Raw genomic sequence first — 14,188 nt, forward strand, 5'->3', positions numbered from 1 at the left:
AAGGCGTTAGATTGTATATTTGAGAAATTAGTAATTCCCTAAAAGCTCATTCTCCTTTCGTAAACCTCCCATCGCAGTGCAGACACATTTACCCTTTCTGAGATCACCATGGTCAAGAATTTAGCCAGAGGTTTCCTGGGGGTGACACGACTGCCTTGTACTCCTGCCAGAAGCCCTTGCGGTGGCTAAAATTTCGTCTTCCAGGGAAGATTTGTCCATGCTGCCCAGGGCTTGAATGCACGTGAAAGCACAGTGGACGGGCCCCCTGGCCTGTTAGTTGCTTCTTTCCTGACAGGCGCCAGCAGGCCCCGCTCTGGGAGGAAAGACGTGTCCCGCAGTTCTGCTCCGGGCCACACTGTGCTGCTCTCCGGCAGCCTGTTCTGAGGGCAGTTAGTTAACGTGACGGCAGTTGTAGGCTTTCTGTGGGCGCGGCCTGGGAAACTCAGACCCCACTGCTCACTTCCTGACCTCACAGACTGTGCCGCCGGCTCAGCCCCCCAGCAGCAAGAGCCCCCTCTCCCAGGCTGGCCACCAGTCCTGGCTGTGCCTGCATTCAGCCTGAGAGGATGCGTGAACCTCCGGGTGGACGGATGCACCCGGCCTGCTGCTAGGTGCTTGTCCTTTGGCATCAGCAGTTTCTGGGTTTGTCTCTTTGGGGTGGCGTTTCCTCGCTCGCAGGCCTTCATGTTACTTCGTTGTGGCTCTTTCCTTTTCACGGAGCTGCTCAGAGAATGCACCCTCTGCTCCCGGTCTCCACTCCCCTGTGCACCTCCGAGTGGGTCGGCGGCTTTCCCTCCCCACCCAGCCAGCTGCCCCCGCCTCCCCCAGGTGCCGGCTGGGCTAAGACTGCCAGCGTGATTCACCGTAGAAAGTTGGGAAAGTAACATTTCTTCTTCTGTGTTTTTAACTTCTAATCCCACCCAGAACTGCAGTGTTGTCCTGCAGAGTTGGAGAGGGTTCCGTTGTAAGGTGCGCTGATTTGTCCCTGTCGTCGGTCATTGCAGCAGTTCCCAGCTTGGCACTAGTGCGCGTGTTGTGGCTGTAAATACTGTTCTTGCAGAGAAGTGACTTCTCAGGCCATGACTGTGTTCTCGGGGTGAGTTCCCTTGGCTGAGCCGTTTGCCGGGGCAGCACTCGCAGCGGCTCACGTGTCTGTGCACACTGGTCTTCGGCTTTGCCGTCTGGGTCAGCTGCCCTCTGGGTGAGGAGGTGAGCTCGTCTGCCTCTCTGGACCAGGTTCCCATTCAGCGACACACTGTCATGAGACCGTCCCCCTTCCCTCCCACGGGTCCTTGACCTGAGCGCCTGCCCTGCCTCACTTCAAGCCTCCTCCCCTCTGGACTGCTGCCAGCTCGTCCCCGCGCCAGGCTGTCCCCAGCGCGCCTGTGTCCCGCTGCCACTTGTCTCCGTGAGGCCTGGCACCTCCACACTTCGTGCCCACTTTTGTCAGGGTCTGTTTTCCCTGCCCCTCTGGAGGCCTTCGTAAGGCAGCAGCGCCACTGGGCCAGCCACCCTTCTGCTGAGGACACACACACACACTCACACAGCCCCTTCAGGGAGTTTGCTCGCTCTTATATAAGCAAAGACAGTAACTGCCACCGTTCGTTGAGAACTTAAATGTGCAGACAGCTCTGTTCCTCCCGATGATTCTCTGGATTGATCCCAGCTCCTCTGGGAAGGCTGGGGCTCGTGAGCCAGCTCACGGGACCATGCACTGCAGGTTAGCAGCTGCGCTGAGAATCGGGCCTACTCTGAAGCCACTGCCCGCCTCCCAACGAGAACGGCCCCGCAGGCTTCCCCGGAGCCCGGGTGCCCCTTGATGGTCCCCGTGCACACGGGGCGTCACTGGCCTCCTGGGACGCTGAGCTTGTGGGGTCGGCTGCCGAGCCCGCCGGCTGGACGGTCTGGTGTTCATGGTTGGTGAGTTCCCGTCTCAGGGCTGTTGAGCCTTGATGCTCAGTACTTGTTTGTTAACCTAATTTAAAAGCTGGTTCCGGGACTTCCCTGGTGGTCCAGTGGTTAAGACTCCGTGCTCCCAGTGCAGGGGGCCTGGGTCTGACCCCTGGTCAGGGAACTAGATCCTGCATGCCGCAACTAAGACTCGGCACAGCCAAATAAATAAATATAAAAAGAAAAGCTGGTTCCCACCTTTTCTTTCTGGGAGGAAAAAAGGTTTTTGTAAAAAATATAATATCCACCTGGTTATTGTCTTTTTCCCTCAATGTACAAAATACAGAGACCAAAAAAGTGAGTTATGAGCCAGCAGCTCTGACTTTGCCTAATGAAAAGTAGTATCTGGATAGGGTTGACCCTTGAACAACACAGGTTTGAACGGTACTGGTGCACTTACACCTGAGGTTTTTCTCCAAATACAGCACACAGGAGCCCAGGTGGGCTCCGTCCCCAAGGAGACCGAGGAACCGCTGTCACGAGGGCCGACTCTAAGTTCTGTGCAGATTTTCAGCCTCGAGGAGGCTGGCACCCCCGGCCCACATGTTGTTCGGGGTCAACTGTGTATATTTTGAAAGCTCAAACTACAGGAAGTTAGAAAACGAACAGCAAAGCCACCTCAGTGCTGTCCACACGCAGTCTCTTAGGTCCCCGAGACGCCCTCGCCCCAGGACCAGGCCGGGCTCCGTGTGTGCTGCCCCGCCCCTCGTCTTCATCTGCTTGCGTCCTGGAGTCTTAACAGCATTTGTGATCCCCAGGTACTGTGTGTGGTTTTGTAGATGTGGTCATTTCCCGCAGCCTGCCTGGCTCCTGAGGGTCAGCCAGCTGACGTGTGCTGACCGTCTGAGGCCCTGAAGAGGCCAGCGCAGGTTGCTAGTGCTCGAGAGCCGAGGCTGTAGCCGGCAGCCTCTGGTCCTGGGGGCGGGAAGCTCGTGGACTCCCTGGGCCTGGACCGCTGCCTGCACGAGGTGGGACAGAGGTCATCTTTGAGGTCGTGTTTCTTTGTGCTGTTGACCTAGGAGTGCCCCTGTCTGGCCCTGTGTGAGACCAGGTGGTGCTGGGGTCTCCACGATGCTCCTCCCTGTCTGCTGTGATCCCAAGTCAGACAGCCTAGTGCTGTGATGGCGGGTGTGAGGGTCCCAGGGCTGGTTCCCAGAAGGCTGGCTTGAGCGAGGGTGAGAGTGTGCCAGGAAGTAAGTGCTGTTCTCAGAGCGGAGCTTGGGCTGAGACTCAGCGGGAAGAGAGCCCCTCAGGGCGGCTGAGGGCGCCCGTGTGGTCCCTGGTGTCCTGTGGACGTGATGTGGCCTCCAGGGAGCACTTGACCACAGGTCCTTGTCTAGGCACGTAGTTGATATTTTGAAATTGTTCTCTCTGTTTTTTCTATGGGAGACAGTACAGTAATATGTTAGATAAGTGCTTTATTTTCCCAATATTCTTATACTTTCCACATCAGCAGCCTTCAGTGGGCCTCCTCTTTGTATTTTGTCTTTGATCTTACTGATTGACACAGCGTCACACGTGGCTCTGGTGTGGCCTGGGAAGACCTGGCAGGCATGCTTCTCCCTGGCAAGAGCCCAGCCTGCTGGGGGCAGGGGCTGCTCTGCCACCATCCCCTGGGTCTTCCGGGGGCAGGTGTGCTTACTTTGCACGTGCAGTTCTCAGGGTCACTTACACTAAGACAAAAGCAGAGGTCATGGTAAACAGGGGCTAGTTCAGTAGAAGTCACATGGAGGTCCCGCAAAATGGATTTTCTTTGTGTTTGCCCTTTCTTATTCCAAAAGCTGATCCAGGCTGGGCATCTGGCCTCAGCCCCAGCTCTGCCTCGCCTCCTGTGTGCTCAGAGGGGTGGCTGGGGGCGCTCAGGAGACGCAGCTGTTTCCACACTGATGTTTGACGCCAGCGCTTGTCCCGTAGAAAACAAATCCGCCCCCACGCCCATCCTCATCTCTGGCTCTGGCTGGCCCCTGCAGACCCTCCGCCCCTGCTCCTCCCAACGTGTCCAAAAGGGCAGGGGCGGACGGGTGCGCTTGCCTCCCGAGCCTCCTGGGGCGCCGTGCTCACCCGGAGTCCAGTCCTCTGGGCCTGGGGCTGCACCGGCCTGTCCGGGCTCTGGCTCTTGCCCAGCAGTGCGTGTTGTCTGTGCTGCTTTCTTCCTCTTTGCAGCACACACGGCAGGGGTCAGAGGGTGGTGGACGAGGTATTTGTTTCCCCTTGCTGTGGACCTTCCCGCCATAGTTGCTCTGCCAACGTGTTTTTCCATTTATGAGATCATAGAGTCGGGGGCTCGAAGGCTGGGGCCATCGTGTGGGTCTGTTTTCCAGGTTACCTGTCCTGCTGCCGTTTTCTGGATGACAATCAGATTGTTACCAGCTCTGGAGACACCACCTGGTGAGTACTTGAGCACCAGACCTGTCTTAATGCTGCTCGCCTTGGCCCGTAGCTCAAGATGCAGGGGAGTTCTCAGTTAGGCCATTTTAACTGGAAATGGCCAGGAGGCTTCAGACACAGGTGGCAGTGAGCGATGGGTGGATTCATGGTGCTCTGTGCAGATTTTAAAGCTCAGAGTTCGATTTTGAACAGCTAACAACTGATTTTGAAACTACAGTTTTGCATGAAATGCCCCCTTTTCTTTTCTCCCCCTGCATATTTTACCTTTCCAGGCTACCTTTCAGTAGCGCTTGGGGGAGTGGGTGTGCTTTACTCCCTCTCTTAGGCGAGCGCTGCCTCACTGTGGACTCTGAGCACAGCTTTAAAAAGCTTGTCACTTGTCACAATTTCACGTGAATTATATCAAACTAATTAATTTTTAGAGTTTCACCCTATTTTTGGATAGACTATGTAAACCTCTGTAATGTTTTCACTCGAAGCACCAAAGCATATCCTTTTAAATCTTTAGATAGTTGAGTCATTTTAGGCTTAAACTCTCCTTGTGGGTTATTCTGGTCCTTTGAGGCATGTGGTGGTCAGGAGCCAGCGGGCCACGCAGGGGACAGGGGGTGCCCCGGCTGGGTCCTGTTTCATAAGGTGTCCTTTTTATGTATGTCCATAGGTTCACCAAAGATTTATAGTCTATCTGGACTGTCAGTTGGGGAAGAATTTCTGTATTAGAAGATATTTTTGAAAGCTTTTTCATTCATGAGCGATGTTTTTCAGACCCTGGGAATGTCTTGCTTCCTTCTGTCATCCCTCAGGCCCTAGCAAGGGGCCCTGCACGCTTGGATTTGGGTGGTTGGGCTGAGCCAGGTTTTCTGCGAGGCTTACGGGAAATGAGCAGCTTCCGGTGGCGTTGCTTCTGTGGGTGAAGCACAGAAACAGCACATGCTGTCCTCGCGGCGCTGCTGTGTCTCACCTTTGACTGCCCTCCGTGTAGCCACCCGCGCTGACGGCTGCGGGCCCGAGCTTAGCTCTGCTGCCGCTGAGTGACCCCAGTTAAGGGCCGTCATCTCCTCATCCCAGCCCGTGGGACCCTGGAGGGCATGGAGCTGGCAGCAGCAGAGAGCGCGTTTTCTGTCCAGCCTGGGATGGCAGCCGGGAGCTTCCTGCTGCCCCTCGTTGAGCCCACGCGGGGGCCGCATGCATCCCTCCTTGAAAGGGACTCGGGCTCCCTCTTTTGTTGGTGTTTGAGTTGACGTGGAAATCACAGTTCCATAAAGCCCGTGGGCGTGTGCTCATCTGTATTGTGTTTGTTTATTGTGTTTATTCGTTTGCTTTGTAACAAACCCCTCTAAACAAAGTCGCATTACAGGTTTTAGATTTGTCTTAAGTGCAGACGTTTACTGCAGTCCTGGGGGGTTTGAAGGACCGTTTGTCACGGGACTGGTCTCCTGAGCAAGTGGGGTGACCGCTGTCATTGCTCTGCTCCAGTGCCCTGTGGGACATTGAGACCGGCCAGCAGACGACCACGTTCACTGGACACACCGGCGATGTCATGAGCCTTTCGCTTGCTCCGGACACCAGACTGTTTGTCTCTGGTGCTTGTGATGCTTCAGCCAAACTCTGGGACGTGCGAGAAGGGATGTGCCGGCAGACCTTCACCGGCCACGAGTCCGACATCAACGCCATCTGTGTGAGTTGGGGTCCGAGGTGCGGGTCGGGGGCCCTTCGCCGGCCGTTAGCACGTTAGAGTCCTGCTCTGGAGCCACGGGCTGCATCTTCAAATTTGGAAATGTTTTCAGGGTTAGATGGTCTCTCTTTTCTATGCAGATACAGTCAAATTGAAAAAAACTCCCTGTGGGAGACTTAGCCGTGACTTGATCTGTCCTTGCTGAGGCCTGGCGTATCTCCCGGTCTCGGGGTGACCAGTGACTATATCACGCGGCTTCCCCCGTCAGGGGACAGGCAGTGCCGCAGCTGAGCCCGTTGGCCCAGCTCTGCGGGGGCGCGTGGGGCACGGCGGTTGAGGCAGCCTGCCCTTGTCCCCGGCACCCTGACCGGTGGGCCCGGCCTCGCGAGGAGCCGTCCTCCCTGGGCTCAGCCTGGCGGCCGGCGGCCTGCAAGGAGCCCAGCCCGTCGGTGATGGCCACGCTCCTGCTGCCTCCTTGGGAGGACGGGGTGGGGAGGGGAAGCCGGCTCTTCGGGGAGGACGAGCACGTCGCGCCACCCCCGTGCGGGGCCTGCAGTCACTCTGCTGTCAGGCAGTTTACGTTTCCAGTATTTCTTTCTGTGCGTTTGCAAATCGTCTTGGTTTGCTTTCTCTCTCCAGTTCTTTCCAAACGGCAATGCGTTTGCCACTGGCTCGGACGACGCTACCTGCAGGCTGTTCGACCTCCGTGCGGATCAGGAGCTCATGACTTATTCCCATGACAACATCATCTGCGGGATCACCTCCGTCTCCTTCTCCAAGAGCGGGCGCCTCCTCCTCGCAGGGTACGACGACTTCAACTGCAACGTCTGGGACGCCCTCAAGGCCGACAGGGCAGGTAGGCAGCTGCTGCGCCTCGCCAGCTCACCAGCACGGACGGGCCACACGCGAGCTGAGATATGTAGGCCCGGCACGGGGACGGGAGGCAGGCCAGTGGCGGCGGGCTCTCGGCGGCGGCACACGGTGGGCAGGAATGGGCCAGCCACTTGGTCTTCACGGCCCCCCTCCCGTCGGGCACGTTGGAAGCACAGACTGGAGCTCACACGTGAGAGGCAGGCAAGAGGTGTGTCGCTCTCAAGTGCATTAAAACGCAGGTTGTGCAAAAGATGAGAACTTGCAGTGTTGAAGACGGGGGTTCAGGCGCATGAATCGATGCTCATGGGGTCTTCAGTGCCGGAGAGGGTGGGGAAGGGAGCGTGGCTCCGAGCCCATGGCCTCCCGCTCTGGGTGGATCTGCTTCCTGCTCTGCATTGAGCCCCTCTTGCCTCTCCTGCTCCCCCACGTGCCCCCGGCGCCCGCGGCCTCTGCCCTGACAGTGCCTGCTGACACTCAGAGGAATGCAGGAGGCGCATGGGGGTGCTCTGAGATGTGGCTCGGATTCCTCTGGAAAAATGTGGAACTTTCTGGCTGATGACTGCTGAGTGTCGACAGGAGGCCCTGTCTTGGGGGGTGGGGTTCACTCTGTGATATCCCAAAGGCCCTCCCTCAGCGTCCATCACCAACCTTCTGTATTCTGTGCTCTGCACCAGGCCCCGGGCATCACGAACAAATGAAGAACAGCCTACAGCCTTCACTCTCGTGCTGTATTTTTGTTGTGCTTTCTGTTGCTTCTTTTAAATAAATTTATTTATTTATTTATTTATTTTGGCTGCATTGGGTCTTCGTTGCTGCGCACAGGCTTTCTCTAGTTGCAGCGAGTGGGGGCTGCTCTTCGTTGTGGTGCGCGGGCTTCTCGTTGCGGTGGCTTCTCTTGTTGTGGAGCATGGGCTCTAGGCGCACGGGCTTCAGTAGTTGTGGCACGTGGGCTCAGTAGTTGTGGTGCACGGGCTCTAGAGCCCAGGCTCAGTAGTTGTGGCGCACGGACTTAGTTGGTCTGCGGCTTGTGGGATCTTCTCGGACCAGGGCTGGAACCCGTGTCCCCTGAACTGGCAGGCAGATTCTTAACCACTGCGCCACCAGGGAAGTCCCCTGTTGCATTTTCTATTTAAGCTTTTTATTGTCGGGAGTGTTCAGGAATCGGTGCAAGAGGCCCTAGGTTGTTGAGTGGGTGTGTTTGTGCCTTTCAGTTGTGTATGTTCCTTGTTGTCATGCTGTCATCCACGTGTCTTGATAACAGACACGTTGCCAGGTTCTCCAGTGTGTTTTCCTTCTGTTTGAATCCCTCCCGCTGCCGTGGGCACGTCCACCATGGGAGAGGAGCACGCTGACCCTTCCTCGCCTTGGACAAGAGTGGGCGTGAGCTTCAGTTTAGTTTCCACTTGACCAGGCTTCCTCTCCTTCCTGGTGTCCTTTCCTCACCACTGAGGCCTGGCAGGGACTGAACCTTGGGGGCTTCTGGGTCTGCTTCAGGGAGTGGCTGGATCCAGGGGTGACCATGCTGTCATCTGCTCCCAGGGGTCTTGGCCGGGCATGACAACCGCGTCAGCTGCCTGGGGGTGACTGACGACGGGATGGCCGTGGCAACAGGGTCCTGGGACAGCTTCCTCAAGATCTGGAACTAACACCAACAGGTAAGGAGCAGCCCCGTGCCCTTCCTGCTGTAGCTCTACGTATGAAATTGTGGGTCGGGGTTTCTAAGATTAATTTGGATGTAGTTGATCTGGACTTGTGGGCAGGTGAGCATTGGTGTCAGCTTGGAGCACTTCTGTGCCCTCAGCCGCGAGCGGGTGCAGCCGTCATACTGACTGTGCACCTGCACCAGGGTGTTCTGTTTCTCTTCACGTTTCTCTAAACTCTGTTTAAAGCAGCAGGTGGACGCCGCTGTGACTGGAAGACCATTCCAACCTTGGAGCGTTACAGTGATAGCATTTCCAATCCACCCCTACTAACGCGGACGCCCTGCACCCCTCAGAACTTCAAAAGGGCAAGACCTTTTCCCTTCACTTATTGCTGAAACCAAGAGCACAATTCCCATTAAGAGAAGAATCTCTGTGCTGTAAACTAAAACAAATCGTGCATTCCTTCCGGGACCATTGTCTTTGTTTTTTTTTTTTCTTTTCTTTTTTTTTTTTTTTTTGTCTTGAATGAATTTAAAAGGAAATACTATAATAAAAATGTTAACCAGAAGGTAAACTTGAGTGTAATTGTAAGACAGACATACTTTTTTACTAGTTTCTTTGAATTCTAGATCAGTGATCCTGTTTTGTGATGTTCATGAAAAACAAGTTGAGGACTTCATCTTGTAATTGATTCTAAGTTTCAGGTTGTGTTTGTAACAGGATTTTGCAGACATTCATATTTCCTTCTTAAAATATATTCCTTTCTGTTCAGTAGTTAAACAGAGAAAGAGGGTCTAGTGCAGCCTCTCTGGAATTGTGAATGATGTAAATTTAGTCCCTAGTTTTTTTACTTTTCGTCTCGTGTCACATGATCGTTGTGTGCACACACGGCATAGAAGGATGACGCTGAGAAGTCAAGGAACCGAGCACGCGCCGTGGACGAACAGTGGACACCATCAGGCACCTTTGCGCCCCAGCCCGCCCCCTCTACCTTCTCAGTTCAGTTTTAATCTCACCTTGGGTCTCCTTGTGAAGCTGGAGGGAAGTTCATACAACAGCAACAGCGCGACACTACCCTGTGCCCCACCCTGACCGTCAGGAGCCTCTGTTCTCAAGCGAGGTGCCCGTCCTGTGCTTGGATAGTCAGTCAGTTATTTGTGTATGAAACAATGTACAAATCAATGTTTTGAAAATAATGATCTCAAACTTTCTAAGTTAAATTTTAAAAAATTTGATCGTTTGCCATATCGGGTGGGTTTACTCTTAGAATCGCATGCTGTAGAAATGCTCAAAAGTGCATATAGGACTCAGTCCTTAGATGTTCTCTTTCTTTTCAGAAATAACCTCTTTAAAGCTGTAACCATTGCTCCTCTGTGCACACGCATCGCATCGGAAGCCGTGCAGTCAGCGGCTCTACACACTCACCTAGCGGGATATTCACTGTTTTCTTTATTCCTTTAAAAACAAGTCCTGTTCCAAACGATTGCTGTTGGAATTGGGGGGTGGGGCGGGGTGGTACAGGGAATGGAGACCCCGGCTCTCTCGTGGAACCAGCCTTTTGCACCGAGGCAGACCATTTTTCTAACACGCAGACGTCCCTGGTTTTGTGCGCGTCCAGTGTGGAGCAGTGGCGTTGGGACGGCGCGGGCCTCCTCCCCGCACCAAGCACTCCCGTAGAGGCAGCAGTGGCTTCTCCATCCTGTGTTTGCACCATCCTGTGTGCCCTGCGCCCTGGACCCGCAGAGAGTGGGACAAGCACCCCCCACCCCGCCCCCACCCCCCTCGGCGCCCCTGTAGAGCTCTCTGCACCCTGTCCCTCACCTTTTGTATTTAATTTTAAAGTCAGTGTACTGCAAGGAAGCTGGATGCAAGATAGATCCTATATTCACTGTACTGTTATTTAAGATGTAATAAAGCAGTTTGACATGAGGGATTTTGGCGTGGCTGCTCATTTGTGGGGCTGTTTCGGTGTCTGGGGGGCAGCTGCCCTCCCCTGGCTGCCCCCTCTTCTGCCCACGTGCTTTGTCCCCCTCACAGAGAGTCCATGAAAGGGGCAGCCGGTCCTCAGATGGGCCTGCAAAGCAGCAGCACCCCGCCAGCCCTGGCCCCCTGCCACCACCCAGACCGTGGGCCTCTCATCCCCCGGCAGTGGCAGTCTCCCGAGCGGCTGTCCTACCTTTCTCTCCTCTTCTGAGCCTCTGCCCCTACTGGTGGCCCTCCCTTACTCTTCCCTCCCTAAGATACTAAGGACGTTACTCCAGAGACATACTTCCCTTCAGATGATAGAACAGTTTTCATCTTTGTCCGAATGAAAAGACCTGCATCTTGCAAGAAAAAAATGAGCATCTGCCCCACACCCGTGAAAAGCAAACACTTCATTGCATGTCAGTGAGGAAGCTCCTCACTCCACCGCTTCCCTGGACCCCAGCCCTGCCTTCTGTGCCTTCGTGCTAAAGGACACAATTTTCTTTCAGTCCAAAGTATTCTGTGTAAGGTTATGAAAGGTAACTTGGTAATTCCCACGGGTCAGACTCATAAGTAAGTGAAGACTGCTCTCAGGGGGAAGTATTCCCTCCTGAAGCTCCCTTTTCCAATTGTCAGGAAGACACAGGCAGTCGGTCCTCCTGGCCTTGCCCGTGGGGAGGGGTGGGTGGGATTGGCGCGATTGCAGGGGTCTCTCCTACAAGGACCATGGGCGCGGTTTCCCGGTGGTTGACAGCCCGAACAGTGGGTTTGCCAGGTTTCAACCTCCTCCCCCGCATCTCTCTGGAATAAATCTGCTCTTTGCACATTTTAACACTGCCAGCTGTCTCAAAATGCCAGAGAGCATCTAAGGTGCTCCCTGGGCTGGCAGCCTGAGTCCTTGGGAGGGAGGGTCTCCTGGGGTCAGGAAGCAAGCCTTTATCCTGGCACAGGGACATGTCTGCTGTCGGCCACCCTCAGGCACAGGGTGGGCATAGGAGCCTCAGCAAGGGCTGGCTAGACTGGGTGCCCTCTGAGCTGGGGCCAGGGGAACTGAGACTCAGCCCCTCTGCTGGCCTCGAGGCCGTCGCCCCACCTCCTCAGCAAAGTGGTCACTGAAAATAGGTGTCCGGGGGCACTGAGAGGACAGCCAGGCGGTGGTGTGAAGCGAAGCGCGTTCCGCACTGCGCTGCCCGGCGTGAGCCTCGGATTTCACGCTTGAGGCCCGGGACCCCTCAGCCTCCTGGGCCTGGATGCACCTGGGAAGTGATGATCTCCTTGCCCCACCCTCCTCCAGGGTGCTTGCCCTTCCACCTTCCTTCCTCCGGCCTCACCTGCAGCCTCCGCCCCTAGTGTCTGAGGTAGCAGCTGGCTCTGGTGGGCACACCTGTTGCAGGTGTGATGTCCACGCTCCGGCCAGACCCTCGGCAGCTGGACGTGAACTGGGGCCTTGCAGGGAGCTCTAGGGTCACCTGCGCCCCGATGTCAGGTCTCACCGCCTCTTCCAGCACCCAGTGTTCACGTCCACTCGAGGTGTCCACCCCACCCGGCACCAGCACCCATGATGCCTGACCCTTCACGCGGAGCGCACAGCGGGGTCCTCGGCGCCCCCCTTCCCCCCCACGACGGCCCCTCTTCCTCCTAATGTGTGAGAGCAGGAAAAGGCCACCCCACCCTCACCACTCTGCTTGTCTCCCCCCACCATTCCCCACTCCTAGAGTCCGACCAAATTCTGCCCCTTCACGTCCTCCCTGTGTGATCTGGGGCCAGTTACTTGGCCTCTCTGTGCCTCTGATTCCCCGTGTGAAAACTGCAACAAGAGCACCTGCTCCTAGACACCTTGTGAGAGTTTGGCGAGTCCCACGTCTGTGAGGTGCTAGAGCAGGGAGGGGCTGCTCACGACTTCGCTCTCAGAGACCCCCCCACCCACCCGCCCAGGCTCGCGCCGCCCGCCCGGTTCCCTCGGCCTAGGTTCCCTCTGGCAGCGCTCTTCCTGGGTTTCAGCAGGCCGCCCAAGCACCTGGAGGGTTTGTTTCCTGCAGTATTGTGTGCCTGGCACTTAGTGGCCCGGCAGGAAGAGGGGCTGCCCGACCCCAAAGCCAGCCCAACCAGGAGACCGCCAAGTCCGTGATTCCAGACACTGGCCCCTGGGGAGGGCTGGGAAAAGTGGGACAAGGGGCCGGGCTTGTCCAGGGCATGCTGGCTGGAGGCCGGAACTGCGGAAGGTGGCCTCTGGATAGCCTGAGACACTCCCTGTCCGCAGGGAGCCTCGGTGCCTCCCGGCCACACCTGTCACCCAGGCCCCTGGCCACTTCCTTTTTTGGGTGCTGAGCAGCCTCCCTCTACCCCATTCCCCTCCACCAGGCACAGCTGAGGCCTACTTCCCCAAGAGCTGGGAGCAGAACCCCAAAGAGGAGTTCCACACCCTGCACCCCCAATCCAAGGGCACCCCCCTGCCTGAATGAGTCCAGCTTTGGAGAGGCAGCCCTATCCACTGCACCCTCTATGGTCCCCCATCTTTCAACCCTCAGAAGAGGAGGGGTCCAGGTTTTGGGGGGTCTAAAGTTTAAACAGTAGGAGAGCCATGTTTAAGAAAAAGAACACAAAGAAACAAATACCAGATTAAGAGAATCCTGCACCTCTGGCACTGGGAAAGGTTACACCTCTGGCCTTTCCTGAACACTGAGACCCTCTGAAGCAGACCCGGCATCGTCTGCCCAGCCCACAGCCCATGTTGGCCTGACTGGCACCCATCCCCCACCCCCACGCCCACCTGCGTCCCTGCTGTTGACCCCTCCCTGTCCCCACTGCTGCCCGGCTCGTTCCAGCTCAGCCTTGGCCCTCAGCCCAAGCAGGATCTCCTCTAGGAAACTTCCGGAGGCCCTAAAGTGCCCCTCCCAGCACTGGCCTTCTGGATTGCGGGGTGTGAGTGGGAGGCTCCGGAATCCCCCGGGTGGGCCCAGGGCCTGCTGGGAGATTGCACAACAGGCTCGGATGAAGAAAGCCACAGCCCCCGTTTTCTCATTTCTGAAATGGGGAAGTGCTCCTGCCCAAGGTCTCTGCCTGAGGTCCAGAATGGACAGACTGCCATGATTACAGACACACACCTGCACAAGTTCCTTTTAGAAAGGGCACAGGAAGGGTGCCTGCTGTGTGACCTTGGCTAGTTACCAGGCCAGAGCCGCCTTCCCTGCAGACTGTCCGTGCTCTAGAAGGTTCCTGGGAGGCCTGGCCAAGCATTAGTATTATGTTAATGATCATATCCAAAAACACAGCTCAAAAGGCTTTTCTCTTCTGTGGGTGTGGCTGCGGGGTAACTTTGGGGAAGTGGTTGGGTTTACAAAATAACCAGAGGGGGAAGTTATGGAGCTTGAGAAATCCCCCCAAATTCCCATCATCCTTGCTCCCCTTTCCACACCCTTGATAACCCCATGGCCCAGTGGTCCCAGGACAGCAGTGACAGGTGTCCTTTGCTGTGCCCAGCTGTGTTCCAGGTCTCTCAACACAGGGCCAGGAGTCCCGGCCAGAGAAAACTGTCAGCAGCAGGTATGGGGGTGGAGAAACCTAGAGACCAGGCTGCTGCAGAGGGCTCCGGTCCACACATGGCCTGAGCCAGGCGCTCTGTGTCCGGGAGGCCCCGGTGTAGAGAAGGAACGGTAGCTGGCAGCCGCCCGGGCTCATCCACAGTGGCCCTGCA

General features: G+C 56.2%; 1 protein-coding gene across 6 annotated transcripts in view; it reads left to right on the forward strand.

The window, feature by feature from the left end:
• GNB1 (G protein subunit beta 1) overlaps nucleotides 1–10,460 on the forward strand; it is a 91,932-nt gene extending 81,472 nt beyond the window's left edge. For 4 of the 6 annotated variants that reach the window (XM_082404848.1, XM_082404849.1, XM_082404851.1 and 1 more), the window contains 5 exons: nucleotides 4,272–4,338; nucleotides 5,815–6,016; nucleotides 6,653–6,869; nucleotides 8,426–8,541; nucleotides 8,779–10,460. In XM_082404848.1, the coding sequence (XP_082260974.1) occupies nucleotides 4,272–4,338; nucleotides 5,815–6,016; nucleotides 6,653–6,869; nucleotides 8,426–8,532 (593 nt within the window). In that variant the 3' untranslated portion in view covers nucleotides 8,533–8,541; nucleotides 8,779–10,460. Of the gene's footprint in view, nucleotides 1–4,271; nucleotides 4,339–5,814; nucleotides 6,017–6,652; nucleotides 6,870–8,425; nucleotides 8,542–8,775 lie in introns of all 6 variants that reach the window. The other 2 variants (XR_014248213.1, XM_082404847.1) reach the window with 2 other exon arrangements.
• The last annotated feature ends 3,728 nt before the right edge of the window (nucleotides 10,461–14,188 follow it).

Source organism: Balaenoptera borealis (assembly GCF_965194805.1).
Source record: "Balaenoptera borealis genome assembly, chromosome: 1".
NCBI lineage: Eukaryota > Metazoa > Chordata > Mammalia > Artiodactyla > Balaenopteridae > Balaenoptera > Balaenoptera borealis.